This window comes from Marmota monax, unplaced genomic scaffold (assembly GCF_021218885.2).
Source record: "Marmota monax isolate L192 unplaced genomic scaffold, Marmota_monax_Labrador192_F-V1.1 WCK01_AAM20220418_F8-fsc00095, whole genome shotgun sequence".
In the NCBI taxonomy this organism is placed as follows: Eukaryota; Metazoa; Chordata; class Mammalia; order Rodentia; family Sciuridae; genus Marmota; species Marmota monax.
Window position 1 is genome coordinate 2,322,059 of NW_026695244.1, and position 17,347 is coordinate 2,339,405.

Genomic DNA, 17,347 nt, shown 5'->3' on the forward strand with positions numbered 1-17,347 from the left:
TTTTGCTTTGTAGATATGTAAGTGCTTTTCAAATACTTTTACACACTGATTTAATTAATATTTGGTGTATATTAAGGAAGGTGGTAGGTGGTGCACGATTAATGGTGAACAAAATGTGATTCTTACCTTCAGAGACATTTTACTATTCTTGCTTTCTAAACTACCTTTAATCATACTATTGTTAAATTTTATTTTTTAAATTCTAATATCAAATATTTTTAAAGTATTTTCATCAAAACATGGTTTTAGCTAAAGTGCAGTGGTGCCTACCTATAATCCTAGTGGCTCTGGAGGCTGAAGGAGGATCTTGAATTCAAAGCCAGCCTCAGTATGGCAAGGCACTAAGCAACTCAGTGAGACTCTGTCTCTAAATAAAATAAAAAAATTGAGCTAGGGATGTGGCTCAGTGGTCGAGTGCTCCTGAGTTCAATCCCCTATACATGCTCTTCTGAAACAAACAAATATGGTTTATTTTTGTCCTTATGAGTAGCATTAATAGTACAAATACCAAAAAGAAAATCCTCAAACATGTATACCTCCATGGCTAGATTATAGTGTAAGAAGCTTTTTTTAATGAAGTGATACATATTTTGGTTAAAAGAATGTGGTAATTTTGATATAATTGGAATATTTTCTTTTTAAATTTATATTTGGCATTAGACCATTCCACCTAAATGACAATTACAAGACTTTATTATTAATCATGCTGATTATGCTAACAAAATCTTATTTATCCTTCATTCTAAAAAATCAGTGTCTTATATATTAATTTCATATATCCTTTTATTTTCTTAGCATCTATTCTTCATTTTTCTGAATTACTTTAAACAGATGCGCTCAGGTCAGCTTTCTCGAAAATTGTGGGGATCTAGCAAGCGACTCAGCCAGATTTCAGCTGGAGAAACTGAATATAATACTCAAGATTCCAAGTGATTATTATTTCCATCTTCTGTGATAAATAACTGAAACTTGATTGATTGCTTTGTCACTTTAACCACATCTCTCAACTTTCTGAAAGGTTTTAAGGTCTGTTTGTCCCTGAAAATAATTTTAGGGAATGCCACGATTTGGTATGGAGTATATAAAGATGTAGGTTGTATTCTTATCCTTTTTAAAATTTCTGGTTAATATTAATGAATCAAGTCTTATTAAGCAATTCTTGGTATATATTAAGATGTATTTGAGAAAATAAATTTGATTCAATTTACTGGCCTGTTCCTAAAGATCATAGGATCCATTTTAAAAAAGCTAACTTCTAAAATGAAATTAGGTTCAATTCACTTATTATTCTCAATAGCAAAATTTAAGGTATTTCTATAAAAAAGTAAAGATAATGGGACAGTTGAGAGATATGGCTTTCACATATTCTTTAGATAATCATTTTCCTATTCACTCACCACCACATAAAAAATATCAATTTTCATGAAACTCCCAATTGGAGGGAATAATATTAAAACCATCTGTTGTACAGTTGGATTTTCAAAACTCAGCAAAAGTTCCAGGTTTGCATTGTAAGATTAAAATATGAATATTGTAACTGGTAAATTGGCCCCTTCTGCTTCTATTTAACACATTAGTAATGATAATTTATTGAATTGTATTATTATTCTTAAGTAATAAAAGTTGAGTAGGAAAGAAGAAACTAGAGATAATGTTTTACAGATGTATTTCATTAATAGTATGTTTAAGCAGAAATGCTGATTGTGATTTTTATAGTGGACCCTTTAAGTGGCATTTGCAGCACAGTTTATATCTGCAAAATTTAAAATGTTTTGGCTTTTTCTTGGCTAAGCAAATAGTGTGTTTTGCTCTGATAATTAGAAGAGTTAGCAATAATACCCAAATGTGTTACTTTTTTACCTGAATATCTGTGTGATTGATGAATGAATGGAAAAGATACATAATGACCTAAAAGTAGCCATTCAGACAATAATTTTTTTAGAAACACATTTGTTTCATTTATATATGACTTTTAGGATTACAGTTAATTTTGTTGTAGTTAGTTAAATGTTACACTCTTCTTTATCATTCAAGATTTTGAACCAAAGGTCTGGTTGATTTAATTTGGAGTTCCAAAAGATTGTTAAATCTAATTCTTTTATAAAATCATCTTTTGAGTTAGGTCAGAGAGCTTTTATGTGTATCAGTTTTATTAATCTGATGTTCCTTGGGTTTGGAGGAATTCATGAATCCGTAACATTGTGCAGAAATTTTGTATGTTGAATGCATTTTCAGGAAAGAATGACAGCAAGGCTTTCTTAAAGGGGATAAACAAAAAAAGAAACAGAACTTTTTTTTACAGTAATTACCTTCTTAAAATAATATTTTTTATTCCACAAATCATAGATTTCCTTCCCTTTGATCGTCTTCTCTATTGAATCTTGGAGAAATTTTCTTTTGGTTTTCTCTTTCATGTTGACCATGGTATCTCATACTCTTTTCTTTACAATCCTATGAGTAAAACATTTTTAAGAAATAAAGGATTGCGGGGGCTGGAGTTGTGGCTCAGCAGTAGAGTGCTTACCTAGCACGTGTGAGGCCCTGGGTTCAATCCTCAGCACCACATAAAAATAAATAAGTAAAATAAAAGTATTGTGTCCAACTATAAAAAAATATTTAAAAAAAGAAATAAAGGATTGTTTAGGGAAACTTCTGAATAGTTTTATGGGTTATGAGTTAGGACTAATAAAAATTATAGGATAATTTTCTTTCTAACAAATTAAAATCCTTTATTTTATTCAGGAAAAAATAGCTGCACTTTAGGTAAATAACACTGAAATCACCTGATGCGAAAATAGGACACATAAATGTGAAGTCCTCTTTTGAGAACTTCAGGAATTCGTGTTGGAAAAAAAGTCTTTATTGATAAGTCAATATAGAGTTATGATTTATAAGTGAGATTTATTGCTTCTCTTTGTTTAACTGATTCCCAGTCTAGTACTTCACTCATGTTGCCAACAGGACCATCTCATTCTTAATTTAATCTTAATTTCTTTAGGAGATTTCAGATGATTGATTTTTTTGTTGTTGTTGAAAAATATTTATTTTAAGGGGATATTTTCTAAGTCAAAGCTTTGTACATTTTTCTTTTGTTTATTTAATCAGATTTTGATATAAGATACCTTTTCTTTTTTGAGATCACTTTATAATATTGGATTTGAAATTATTTTAGATACCAAAAGTTATAAAAAACTTAGATAATTAGAGAAAAATTATTAAATTGGTGATGTTTTACTGTGCTGCATTTGAGATGGAGGAGCTGGACAAGCAGTATTCATTTTATAATGCAAATAAGAAACTTTCTTCACACTATAATATCTTATCCAAACTAATGCTATATGGTTAGAATAGTAGAATTATTCTTCACATTGCTGTTTTCAAAAAGTAAAAACCAAAATTGTGGATTTTTTTTTCCTTTTGTACTGGGTACTGAACCCAAGGGCTCTTACCCACTGAGCCCCCAGCCCTGTTTATTTTTTATTTTGAAACAGGGTCTTGCTAAGTTGCTGAGGCTGGCTTTGAACTTGCAATCCCACTTCCTCAGCCTCCCTAATCAGTGGGAGAATTGTGGAATTTTGAGAATATTAGCAAAAGTATAGAAGAGTGAAAATTAAGTTTTATTTATTAAAATAAGCAAATTTAGTAGAACTTAGCTGAGTAATATGTTCCTCACTTAAACAGTATGCCTCAGCAAATTAAATATCACTAGATAAAATCACTGGTAAGATACACTTTTGAGAATAGTGTATTTAGATGTTATCTGTAGAAATTATTTTTGTATTGTATAATGGCAGAAATTACCTCTATATTTAGAATGGAATAATAGGTGGGCATTTTTGTTGATTAATATCTCAACTTGGCTGTTACCAAGTCTGTTATCTTTGTAGAACTTTTCATCTACTTTTGTTTCTTGACACTGGTGATGATGAAAATAAGAATCTCAACATCCTGGTGATGGGGAGCGATTTATACTGATGTTTTCCTTTTGGAAAGTGAGGTCAAGTATTACTAAGTGCACTTAAAAAATAAGCTTTATAAGAATTTTTATAACTCTTCTCAATCAATATTCTGTCATTACTTCAATAAAATTAGAAAAGGAAAAATAGATCAGGACATGAAAATCAGGAAAACATGTAAAAATGACGTTTGATCAGTTGGTTGAATCATTTTAGCCTGTGAGGCTCAGGCCAGCTCTGAATAAATTTCTACTCACTTCCTTTATGTTACAGTGTTTCCTTTTGTAGGAAAAAAAAATGCCAAGTATTCTTTTTGTCATCATCAGGAAGTATCAATGAGGTTTCCTTTCTTTCCTTAATTTAGGACACATCAAAATTATCCTTCAAAAAACTGATATTGAACATGTATTAAGCTTCTGAAAGAAATATGTCCTCATAATTAGAATTTAGATTTGAAGGTTGACTCTTAACCTAAGACTTTATGTTTTGCTTGACTAGAAGTAGGCAAACAGCATTTACTTAAATACTAGATTTTTATTTAATGATAGAGATATGGCCTTTGCATTTAAGTATATTTTATATTCTTATTTCTAAAGAAATCACTAAAGATATCTTTAGTTGAATTTAAGAAGGTTAGCTCCTTTTATATATTTATATTATAGAATAAGCAGGATTGTCTTAACTGTCTTTCCAATGAAAAGATGCAAGTGCTTGGACAATTTTAAATGTAAATATAAGATTGAATATATAATATGTGTGTTCATGCACATGCATGTGTAAGGGTGTTGGTTTTTTCATATATCAGAGTTGTGGCAGTGCTTTTCCTGATGAAATTAAGACAACAATATATTGTTATCAGTCTCCACTTCAATATTCAAAATATGGACAACAGCCTTACCTCTTTAATTTAAATGTAGTATATTCTAGGCCGGTAGTTCTTAATTGAGATTACAGATCATATTTATCCCTGGAATATTTTTTTTAAATATATGAAGTCCAGGCACTGCTTTGGACTTTCTGAATCTTTTTACTTGATATTCTTGGCATAAAAAATTATGTCTCAGAAGTATTATATGTTTTCAAGTGTCGTCCATTGTAGAAATTATGTCCATTTACTTTTATAAACTAGATACAATATTGACAGATTTATTTAAAAACAGGCTTAATCATTATCCTGAGAGACATTTTGTCTAAAATTTGCTTTGAATTGCTTTATTGTCTTTGTTCTTCATGTACAGAAACAACCAAATTTCTGTTTTAGTTGCATTATTCTTATATTATGAACTCTTTGCAGACCTTTCATATTTGAAAATTTTTAAGGAAGGAATTTTTTTTAATACCTTTATTCTATTTATTCATTTGTATGTGGTGCTGAGGATCGAACCTGGGGCCTCACATGTGCTAGGCAAGCACTCTACCGCTGAGCTATCGCCCCAACCCCAAATATTTGAAATTTTTAACTAATATTTGCCTTCAAAAACGTGTGACTGTGCTTGGGTTGTGGCTCAGTGGCAAAGCACTTGCCTCGCACATATGAGATACTGGGTTCAATCCTCAACACCATATAAAAATAAATAAACAAAACAAAGATATTGTGTCCATGTATAATTAAAAAAAATTTAAAAAGAAAGTGTTTGCTCATAGCTAATATGAATTCCTAATAAAATCAGTATTTTACACACTTGAATTAGATAACATTTTAATAAGAGAATTAATAAAAAGCCTGAGTAGCTACAAATGCTAAAATTAAAACATAGAATTAGATCTCTTGTAGCTTTTAAGCTTATAATCAATAGAATCTTCCTAATTAAAAAGTAATGTATAAATTCTTTAAGTACTTCTGATGACTTCTTACATACAGCTTCTATATGGACATGATCTTTAATTTTTCATTAGTGGGCAACAGATCATTAACATTTAATATATCTGGAAAACAATTAAATTTTCTTTGTTAGAAAATGTAAGACCATCCTAAAATAAAAGGGTGATATGATGTGATTTTATTTAGTATAAGAATTTTATGTAAAAGTGATCGTTTTATTAAAATATTTTTCTGATATATGGTAGTAATTCCTCACATCTTCTCAGATTATTATCTCACTAACTTTTGTCACATGTGTGTGGTTTCTAAACGTATTGCAGGATCCAGACCTATGAAGCTAATGTTTTAGTGACAAGTGAAAACACATAAATACAGTGTCATTTCTCTTTCTTTTAATGCTTGTCATCTTACAAACTTGACAATTCAGATGGAAAAGAACAAGTAGAAAGTCATTAATTCAACATTTTCCATGGTACAGTTTTCATGTTTCCTTAGAAACATTTTGTAAATATAACCATAATAATAATAACACAGTTTTATCATTTGAAAAATTATTCAGCTGGGTACTGTGGCAGACACCTATAGTCTCAACTCCTTGAGAGGCTAAGATGAGAAGACCACTTGAGCCCAGGAGTTAAAGATCAGCCTGGGCAACATAGTGAGACCCTATCTCAAAAAGAAAAAAAAAATCTATTTATATTTCAAAGTTGACTATTAATGAAGGTATATATGTCTCCACTTAAATGATGGCTGTTTCATTATTTACATTTATTTATAACTATTTTTGAGTATACAAAGTGATTAGCTGCTTGTAATGCTTATTATGATGTGAGTCTAAGAAAGTTTAGGATTTAGAAGAGATTGAAAATTTTACTGATTAAAACAGTTAACTATTTTTTAAAACAACTCTTATTCCTAATTGTTGTTTTTAAATTTTGATTTTGATAATATATTTCAACTTAAGATATATTAAAATTAATGGTTCTCTGGTAGTGTACTATTGGACTTTAAAATGCTATTTTGAGTGTTTTCTGTTGGTAACATTTTCCCACACTATCTAAACAATATATTATACCATTTAGTGAACTAGACCTACAAATTGATAAGTGCTACTCTTGTATTTTGAAGAGAAAAAAAAAGCCCTTATCTGTAATAGACATAATTATTTTGTTCTTCAGAATGCTGGATTTATATTAGTAAATAAGTGGTTCTGGCAGGGAGATACCAGTGTCAGATTTAACTGACAAATATTTCTTACGTAGGGATTAAAGAAAATAACTTGATTTCTTCCTTCGGAAATTAGATTGCTGTTCTTAAATTTTTAGTGGCTTAATTATATTAGTTTCTATACCCCTTCCAAAATTATGGTATGTTACAGTAGATTTTACTGATAAAGGTCTTTTACATTTTAGAACATGTTTTCCTATTCTCTTTTTACTAATTTCAAAGACTAATTCATAAACATCATCACCAAATCTTATTTATGACTACTACTTATTTTATAGTTAACTTTATTTAAGAAAGCTTGTTAGAAATCCATGTGAATGTTTTATTTAGAAACCCTTAAAAGATAGGCTTTCCTTCCCCAACTATTTGCTTTTATACACTTCAAGCAAAAATTTAGCAAAAAGTAATCAGAGATATCTGGTCAGCCGTTTTCTGTCAGATTCATTGGTATGAGAATCCATTAAGGCAGAAAAATTTCAAGCATATTTGATTAGTCTCTTTTGTCAGTGCTTCTGGGACCCAAATAAGTAAGAGCATTTCACTGTTTATTAATAGACGATGACAGTCTTGAATGCATGTATATTTAGAGGAGTTAGCTGAAAATTCAGAACAACTTGCTAAAAAAAAAAAAAAGTACTTAGAAATTGTGCTGCTACTTAAATATTTAAGAAATTCACAAAGTTGCGTATTTATTTTAAAGTGTTCCTTCTCATTTATTCTACTGGAATTGACCATGAAACAGAGAACATTAAGCCTTATTTATATCTAATTATTGACTGTGCAAACTGTGACTAACTGGGTATTTGTATGCCAAAAAAAAAAAAAAAGTTTTTGAGGAAGTTTTAGACTTAAAGATATGTAAATAATTTTGATTAGTATAACAAACTTGCTGTTAGTTTGGTGCAATACATTCTTTCCCTCCTTGTCCTTCTAAAATTAAGAATATTAAGATGTATGTTTTGTTCCATTAAGTGATGTGTTTCAAAGATTCTATGTGTGTACATGAGTTAATGTTTGATTTGTTTCTGTATAGTGTGATCAAAGATAATAATTGAAGATTTTGCACTTTTTTAGTCCCTTGGAAATTTGTATTCTAACACTTTTAAAAAATGTACATTTATTTTGTACATAATAAATTAGCTTTGTATATGAAAATCAGTTTGAATCAAATAAAAACTGTTACCTTCAACAGTTGATTTATCTATAGTCTGTTTAGAACTTGGCTTTGGCAAAATTCTTTGTTAAGCAGAAAATAAAGAGGCCATTGTTTATTTCTTGTATGAGTAGAAGTTCTTTGGTAGTCCTATGTGCACAAAATAAATATTATTTTAATTAATCAGATTTTGTCATACATACACAATAGCCTTTAATTCCAAAACCACCTCAAAAATATTTTGCATTTTTTGCCCTTATCAAATGATCATATATTGTAACTCTCTACATGTAGTTAATCAAATAATACATTAGGGTTTTTTTTTTTAACCTTATTTCCTTTCACAATTAAAATCTTTTCTCCATCAACTTCTCTTTTTTTTCCCAGTGCTGGGGATGATACCCAGGGCCTCAAGCAAACACTCTACCATTGATTTACACCCCACTCCCAGCCATTTTCCAGAAACTTTTGACAATCTAAATATTGACCTAATCCTGTTTTTGTTAAGATTAATAGAACCTAATCTACCATAAGACAGAATTCAAACTGTTTCACGTTCTTGCCTATACTTTTTTATCTCTAGATCCAAAATAATAAGACAATAGAAATGAATTTTATCCTTGACTACTACCACTTACAGTACTAATATTTATTAAAGACATGTCACTAGAATTAAAAATTTCTGCATTAATTCATCTGGAGATTTCTGAGTCACTGCACTGGACAATCAAAGCCAGGTTATAGGCTTACTTAAAACTTCCTTGCTTTTGTAGAACAAGTCTGTAGCATAATATTAGGCATTAAATAAATGTGTTTGTTTCACACAATAATACTGGAACCTATATTTTCTTGTCATGTACTCTCACATCATTCAATTTTTGAAAATATGAAATTAAACATCTTTTAAAACTTCTTTTATCCAGATTTTTTTAAACTATTCACTGCTGGATGTAGAATGATTTTAAGTCTATTCAATTCTTGTAAAACTCTTTACCTGATTAGTATTTGACATATTTTCTAAAATGTGTATTCATTCAAAGGTGGCTTACTTATAACTTTGTCATCACTGAAAAAGTTAGGGAAAGGCTACAGAAAATTTATGAATTATCATTATTCATGTTTTAGTAAGACAGAAATTTTTTAAAAGATGGACCGTTTTATGGGCTGGGATTGTGGCTCAGCTGTAAAAGCACTCGCCTAGCACGTGCGAGGCCCTGGGTTCGATCTTTGGCACCACATAAAAATAAATAAATAAAAGTATTGTGTAAAAAAAATCAGTGTACCAAATCATTCAAATGTTTATGATATAATGATGATTAATTTAACTATCCAGCCTAGATCTATTGTTCCAAAATCCAATGTAAGCATTTTGTCAGAATGCCCTCCAGGTACATCACAAAATCATTTACAAATGGGAAAATAAGGACTTGGTTGCATAACTTTGGCACATCTTCGAAGAGGTTGAAATGAACATTGGTGGCCTAAAAATTTCATCAAATTTTGCATGTGATAGGGAATATGCAGATCATCTGGAACTTTAATTATTTGGGTACAAAATTTTGAGATAGTCTACAAAGACTCAAAAAGTCATTTTTATATGATCAATTGTATCATATATTCATACAAGCCACCATCTGTGCCAAAGGGTTCTGCATCCATGGATTCAATAACCAATTGCAGATCAAAAATAATTAAAAACAGCCAGTTGTGATGGCGCGGGCCTGTAATCCCAGTGGCTTGGGAGGCTAAGACAGGAGGACTGAGAGTTCAAAGCCAGCCTCAGCAAAAGCAAGGCGCTAAGCAACTTAGTGAGACCTTGTTGCCGCAGTCTGGCTGGGCACAAAATCACGAGCCACTCAAGCAGGAACAAACTTTATTTTTAAACTGCAGGAAAACACTTCACACAGCTCCCGGGGAATCCTCCGGAACGCCACGAGGCTTGTCCAGGAACCCCCAGCCGGAAATATCTCTCCCAGAAATCCCTCCTCCTGCACTTCCCCAACCAATGGGAACTCTCGGGGGATCCCCAGAAATCCCCATGAGAACTCCAAAATAGTGCTAGAACTCAAAAGTTGCGGCAGAGGCGGATAGTAATTCCTCGCCTGTCAATCAATACTGTTGGCAAAATGCCAGGGGCCATACAGACTAGGCTGTGGCTCTCAGCAGATATGTAAATGAACAGAAAAAATAGGCTTCATCTGCACCCATAAATATTTGATGAATTGTTTTCAAGTATGCTAAAACAATTCAATGAGGGAAGTACATTCTCTGCAACACAGGGTGCTAGAACTGGTTATCCATATGTAATACAATGATCTCTCATCTTCATCTTAAAAATTAACTTTAAACTAGTTCTAAGCATAAAACCCACAACTATATACTTCTAGATTAAAGCATAAAAATGCATTTTATAGTCATGTCACAGCTAAAGAATCTGAGCTTAGAAAAGTTGAATTTTTTTATAATGAGCTACAATCAAACCTCTCATCCTCTGCTCTAGAAGGAGACTTTATCTTTACTAATGAGTAAGCAAATTTGCCTTCTAAGAGTATCTTAGAGTATCTCCACCTTCCAAGGTTATCTGCTTTCTAAACATCCTTGAAAATATGTCGACATAAAATGCAGTTAATATCTTATTCCCAAGAAACTTTCTCAACCCTTGCCTTCATTAGCTGTGAAGACTAATTGTCAGACTACCAATTTTCCCCCCAGTTGCTAGGTAAATGCTCTACCAACTGAGCTCCATCCCCAGCCCAAGATCCCCAAATCTTAAAGACCAGAGGACATAGGCAAGAGTAGCCCGGATTCCATAAATAGACCATTGTCGCACCAGTACATGCTGAGATGTTATAGGAGATTCTGTATGGTCAGGTAGATGAGGAGGAAAAAAGCCAAAACTCATTGTACAAATGGAATGTTCAGTAAAGCCAAAAATGAGTAGCAACCGAACTGAAACCTTACTTATGGGTGGTATTGAAAGATGGTAGCACAGGAGAACCATCTCAATTGGACAGTCTTTAGTGATAAACCATGCATTCACTTTGGGCTAGACTATATACAAAATCGTACAGAATCATACAGTGATGAATGCTCAGGGAGCTGGTCAGAGGCATAAATGGAAAAAAAAAAGATGTTAAGAAGACTGGGGACAGGGTGCAGGGGTTATAGCTCAGTGGCAGAGTGCTTTCCTAGCACGTGTAAGGCGCTGGATTCGATCCTTAGCACCACATAAAAATAAGTGAAATACAATATAAAAAATGTTATTTAAAAAAGACTGGGGACAGGAATCTCTGGGATAGAGGGTATGTACATGGGTATGTGAAACAAGAAAAGTATGAAAATCACACATATTAACACCCACCACAGAACATCCACCCTGAAAGAGGCACTAATCAATCAAGTGGACAAAGTGAGCAATCCAGTTCATGTCAGGCACCCCCTTCATGGGCCTCTTCAAAATGAACACAAGAAAGGAATGGCCACAATATAAAAAATGGAGGCTGCACTTGTCACAATAGCATGAATTTTCACCAAAGCTGATCTAGCTATTGCCACTGCCAAATGTCTGGCAACAAAGATCAATGCTTAGCCCCCAATATAGATAGCATCATTCTTCAAGTTGCTGTAAAGCGGAACTCAATAGGTGTGGTGCGGGAATCGAAAAAATCTGCATTTCTCAAGGTGGCGATGGCAGCGGCTGGCCCCACACTTTTAAAAAACCGTTGGTTTAGTGTTTTTTCTGTAGTTGCTTTTTGTTTTCTTCTTTTAAGTCCACCGGAAAAAGTATTGGTTGGGGCCAATCAAAGTTAACTCAAAACGTTTCTTGGAAGCCTGGGCTCTGCTCTCCCACAGCACGGTCCACAGTTGCGTCCGCCCCAATCCTGAGAGGCAGGGCCTCGACCGGCCCCTCGGCGATCCATTGCTCTCCCCGCGGGCCGGGCGCAGGCCTGGTCCCGCCCCCGACGGTCCATACGTCGCGAGGCCCGCGGGAGCCTCCGCCCACAGAATTCCTCTGGTTGGGCCAGGCTGGGGCGCTGCGGCCACAGCCAAGGATCCGGGACGTGGCTCCTGGACGGAGAACCATGCTGGACTTCGCGATCTTCGCTGTGACCTTCCTGCTGGCGCTGGTCGGAGCAGTGCTCTACCTCTACCCGGTAACCGCCGCCTTGATCCTCGGGGGGTTCCTGACAGCTGCTCCAGCCTCTGTCGCCCGCATCCACGTTGACCTGCTCGGGGCGGGCCCGCGGGGAGGGCCTGCGCCCGAGACCGCACCCTAGTCACGTGACGCCCCGCCCCTGCCGCAGCGCTTCGCGCTCGGAGCTGCTGAGAAGGGACCCTGCGCGGCGGGTCCACGCGGGACTGCCTGCCCCGCAGCCCTTCCGGGAGTAACTCTGCTAACCCCTCATCTAGTATATTGGGGAGGAAACGTTTCTCGATTCGCGAGGATTCTCGCAGCATTTTGTGCCGTCGTTTCTCCCATCTGTCAGGCGATTGCTGTATTCCAGAGAGCTGGGGCCGGGGTCTTGCAGGACCGCAGAGGCAGGAGCGCCGTGCTGCGGGCTGCGCTGCGAGTCTGGCCTCACGTCTCCCTAGCTACTTTCTCCACTGCTTTTGTTCACCTTAGAGGGAGGTTCTCAAAACTGGAGGGTTGACGGACGAGGAAGCATCCTTAAAACATATTCTAGAAAGCAACGTCGTAGTTTCATGATAGAAGATGAAAAATAGCTGAACAGCTCCAAGTACTTAGGTGTTCTTTTCAGAGCTGGTAAATGGATGAGGCTGGAATATTGAAACTACACAATCTGGAACTTCGGGGAAATCTTATCCGAGAAACTAAACATTTGTAGTGGCTGCAGGTTTTTTGATAATCTTTAAATAGGACTATTTATGATCAGCTTACAGAATCAACACTGTTGTGAGGGAATTATGCCATTAACATGGACTTTACAACGTTTGTGCCTTTCCACAATGTCACAATGTAGTGAATAATAATTTCACACGCTACATAACTTTGATCAGCTTTAATTCACTGAAAATACTGGTGGTTTGCTTGGCTGAGTCATGACTCAGGCAATCACAAATTCTTTATTTCAATCTTTAAAATTTTTTTTTAGTTGTAGATGGACACAATATCTTTATTTAAAAGAATATTTTATTAGTTGTTGATGGACCTTTATTTTTATTTATATGTTGCTGAGAATCCAACCCAGTGCCTCACTAATGCTAGGCAAGCGCTCTACCACTGAGCTACAACCCCAGCCCCACAGTATCTTTATTTTAGTAATTTATTTTTATGTAATGCTGAGGATGGAACCTAGTGCCTCATGTATGCAGGGCAAGTGCTCTACTACTGAGCTACAGCCCCACCTCCTATTATATTTCAATCTTTTTTTTAATTAATATTTTGTTTTTTAGTTGTAGTTGGGCACAATAACTTTATTTTTATGTGGTGCTGAGGATAGAATCCAGTGACCTGCACCTTCTTGGTAAGCACTCTACTGCTGAGCCACAACCCTAGCCCCCTCTATTTCAACCTTAATTTCTAATATCTGTAACACTCAAGTCACACACTGAACACAATTTTATATATGTTTCAGATGTATATGTCTCATGTAGTCATATATATCAAGTATATATATAGATTAATAAATGTTTATACACACACAGAGCTTGGTTGGCCTTTGGGTTAAATATAGTCACCATAGATAGTCAGATTAGGTTTTTTTAAAATTTTTAAAAATTCTAATTAGTTATACATGACAGTGGAATGCATTTTGACATAAATGAAGTATAATTTCTCATTCTTGTAGTTGTACTTGATGTAGAGTTACACAGGTTGCATAATCATATATGCACAATAATATCTAATTCATTTTATCATTCCTACCCCCATACTGCTCTCCTTTCACTCCCTTCTAATTCAAAGTATCTGTAATTCCACACACCCCTCCTTTACTGTGAATTAGCATCTGCTTATCAGAGAATACGTTTGGCCTTTTGTTCTTTGGGATTGGCTTATTTTGCTTAGCGTAATATTCTCCAGTTCCATCCGTTTACAGGCAAATGCCAAAAATTGGCTCTTCTTTAAGGCTGAATAACATTCCATTCTGTTTATGTACCACATTTTATTTATCCATTCATCTGTTGAAGGACATCTAGGTTGGTTCTATAGTTTAGCTATTGTGAATCGAGCTGCTATAAACATTGATGTGACTGCATTACTGTAGTATGCTGATTTTAAGTCCTTTGGGTATAAACCAAGGAGTGGGATGACTGAGTCAAATGGAGGTTCCATTGCAAGTTTTCTGAGGAATCTCCATACTGCTTTCTATAGTGGTTGCACCAATTTGCAATCCCACAAACAATATATGAGTGCACCTTTTTCCCCACATCCTTACCAGCATTTATTGTTGCTTGTATTCTTGATAATTGCCATTCTGACATGAGTGAGATGGAATCTCAATGTAGTTAAAAAAAAAAAAACATTAAATGACAGCAACAAAGTAATGATGTATACATCAAATGGGCTATACAATGAAGTTTCATTGAGCAGCACCCATTTATCACAAGGCATTATGAAAGATCAACCTCACTTACACATTACTTTTATTAGAAGTAAATATGATCAGCTGCCAACATCGTAAATGGTTATGAATCTAACTTAGGTTGTCCAAGAAGTCACTCATACTTCTGATATGGAGGGATAACATGCCTTCCTTGTGCAAATTGGTAGACTACACAGAGAGATGCTTAGAATGTCTACAATTATGACGTTCTCCAATGTTAAAGATAATTGGAATTCTTCACAAAAGGACTTGCACACTCAAAAATGAACTGTTTCTTACACAAAAAGCTTACAAAGACTAGGACAGTGGCTCAGAAACCACTTTTCTAAATACAGTTCTATATAAAATAATTTCAAGATATAATTATTAGGTTCTTATGTAGCACCCTATTTAAACAAGAATAAAATGGTTAAATATATGAAAACTGCAACACCACAAAGGTTGAGCCATTTTACTAGCATATTTAAACAATCTTGGAACAGGCAAGAAAAATATTCCGAAGGATGAATCATGGTTGCATACCTGATTCCAGCTATGACATGCATACTGTGAGACAGCACAATTTACCTTATTACCTAGTTCTGTAGCAGAATGATACTTGGTTTGCTCTTAATAGAAACAACATGAATGTAACTGACAATGTTAGAAACAGACAATGGCCTTATTTGTATGCTGAGAATCTGTGTCCCTCTAGTCCAACACCGCTCAGTGTGCAATCTGTCAACACATAAACAAATAGTGCAGGATTCATTTCAGTGAAATCTAGGCTCCTTGGTCTAACCAAAATCAATTCTTGGTTGATACTGCAATACCGTAGGGTATGACTGATACTGAGGGCCATCCTGAGAGCAGACTTGTGATGCTGAGCAGTTCAGACACAGAAAGTTTTCTCCTCTTAGTCACCATCTTATCATATAGATGAATTCCATAGTATGATCCTTCTCCATAATGTCACCATTGCACTGCATATGCAACTCATAAGAACTTGGAAGTTTTAGTTTTAAACTTAGACTTTTTAGTAGTTCCCACAGTTACACATGTAGAACATTGAATGAATTTCTTCATTAGAGCCTTTACTACATTGTGTCCTGATTGTCCATTATTTCATAAACAATCCAGACAGCAATTTGTGGGTCACTTCTATGATAGTCTTTATCATCTTGATTTTCATCACCTTCTTTGCTTTAAATTTGTTGACTTTTAAAGCATCATCTTGCCCCCCCCCCTTTTGTTTTTGGTGGTGCTGGGGATTGAACCTAGGGCCTTGAGCATGAGAGGCAAGAAGTCTACTAACTGAGTTATATCCCCATTCCCTTGCCCATTATTTTGAGGCTTATTTTTCTTCCAAAATGCCAATTCACGCTTAAATTCTTGTTCTCATAGCCCAGGTACTAGATTAAATATAATTTCCTCCAATGTATTATCCAATCTCAACATTTCTAATTGATTTGCTCGTGAACTTGGTTGCCACATCTTGGACAATCATTGCTGTCTTCAAAGGGCTGGACAATACAAATCTTACAAAAGGTATGGAGGCGTTCTGTCACTGTAGTTGGCTTGATCAGATACTCTTTATAGATATAGCAGGTAACATAAGGATTAAAATCTTTCACCAAATGTTTCCTTTGGGTAGCCATTTGTAGTTAGCTGGCTTTAGTAGCTTAAACAAACAGAGGTACTAAGTGGATGCACATCTGTTTCCAGGAGCTGGTATGGTGTTCCCAATAGGATGTCGTGAGGCATGAGAACTAATAACCAGATTTATCATGAGATCTCTGATAATCACTCCTTTCCAGAGCTCTGCTTTTCCGTATCCACCACCGTGGCTCCTCGATGGCCAGCACCAGTATGATGGCCTCAGGAAGAAAAAAAGTGAAAGAGAAACAGCACCCACTGGGGCCTAGCTGGTTCCAGGGCCTGACAGCCCTACCCCTGCAGGCCCTCAGTGTAGTTTTGATTTGCATTTCTCTAATTGCTAGAGATGTTGAATATTTTTTCATTTATTTGTTGATTGTATTTCTTATCCTCTGAAGTCTGTTCAGTTCCTTAGCCCACTTATTGATTGGGTTATTTGTTTTTTTTTTTTTTTCAGTGTTAAGTTTTTTGAGTTTTTTATATATCCTGGAGATTAATGTTGTATCAGAGGTGCATGTGGTAAAGATCTTATCCTATACTGTAGGCTCTCTCTTCACTTTATTATTTCTTTTGCTGTGAAGAAGCTTTTTAGTTTGATTCCATCCCATTTATTGATTCTTGATTTTACTTCTTGTGCTTTAGGAGTCTTGTTAAGGAAGTCAGTTCCTAGGCCGACATGGTGGAGATTGGGGTCACTGTTCTAGTGCCTAAGTCTTTGATCCACTTTGAGTTTTGTGCAGGGTGGGAGGGGTTTAATTTCATTTTGCTACACGTGGATTTCCAGCACCTTTTGTTGAAGAGGTTTAAACTTTTCTCCAGTGTTTGGTATGAGATAACTGTATTTATGTGCGTTTGTCTCTGTGTCTTCTATTCTTAACATTGGTCTACGTATCTGTTTTGGTGCCAATACCATGGCATTTTTGTTACTGTGGCTCTGTAGTATAATTTAAAGTCTGGTATTGTGATGCCTCCTACTTCACTCTTGTCA

The 17,347-nt window shown here is 34.9% G+C and overlaps 2 protein-coding genes and 1 pseudogene across 4 annotated transcripts in view; 2 read left to right on the plus strand and 1 right to left on the minus strand.

The window, feature by feature from the left end:
* Positions 1–8,276, plus strand: part of Nbeal1 (neurobeachin like 1) — a 188,116-nt gene extending 179,840 nt beyond the window's left edge. For all 3 annotated transcript variants that reach the window (XM_046462953.2, XM_046462954.2, XM_046462957.2), the window contains one exon: positions 832–8,276. In XM_046462953.2, coding sequence (XP_046318909.1) covers positions 832–933 — 102 coding nt within the window. In that variant the 3' untranslated portion in view covers positions 934–8,276. The remainder of the gene's footprint in view (positions 1–831) is intronic.
* A 3,645-nt stretch (positions 8,277–11,921) lies between these two features.
* LOC124105780 (cytochrome P450 20A1) overlaps positions 11,922–17,347 on the plus strand; it is a 58,030-nt gene continuing 52,604 nt past the window's right edge. The window contains exon 1 of the mRNA XM_046463123.2: positions 11,922–12,312. Within this exon, the coding sequence (XP_046319079.1) occupies positions 12,241–12,312 (72 nt within the window). The 5' untranslated portion in view covers positions 11,922–12,240. The remainder of the gene's footprint in view (positions 12,313–17,347) is intronic.
* On the minus strand, positions 15,501–16,361 carry LOC124105781 (polycomb group RING finger protein 5-like; annotated as a pseudogene).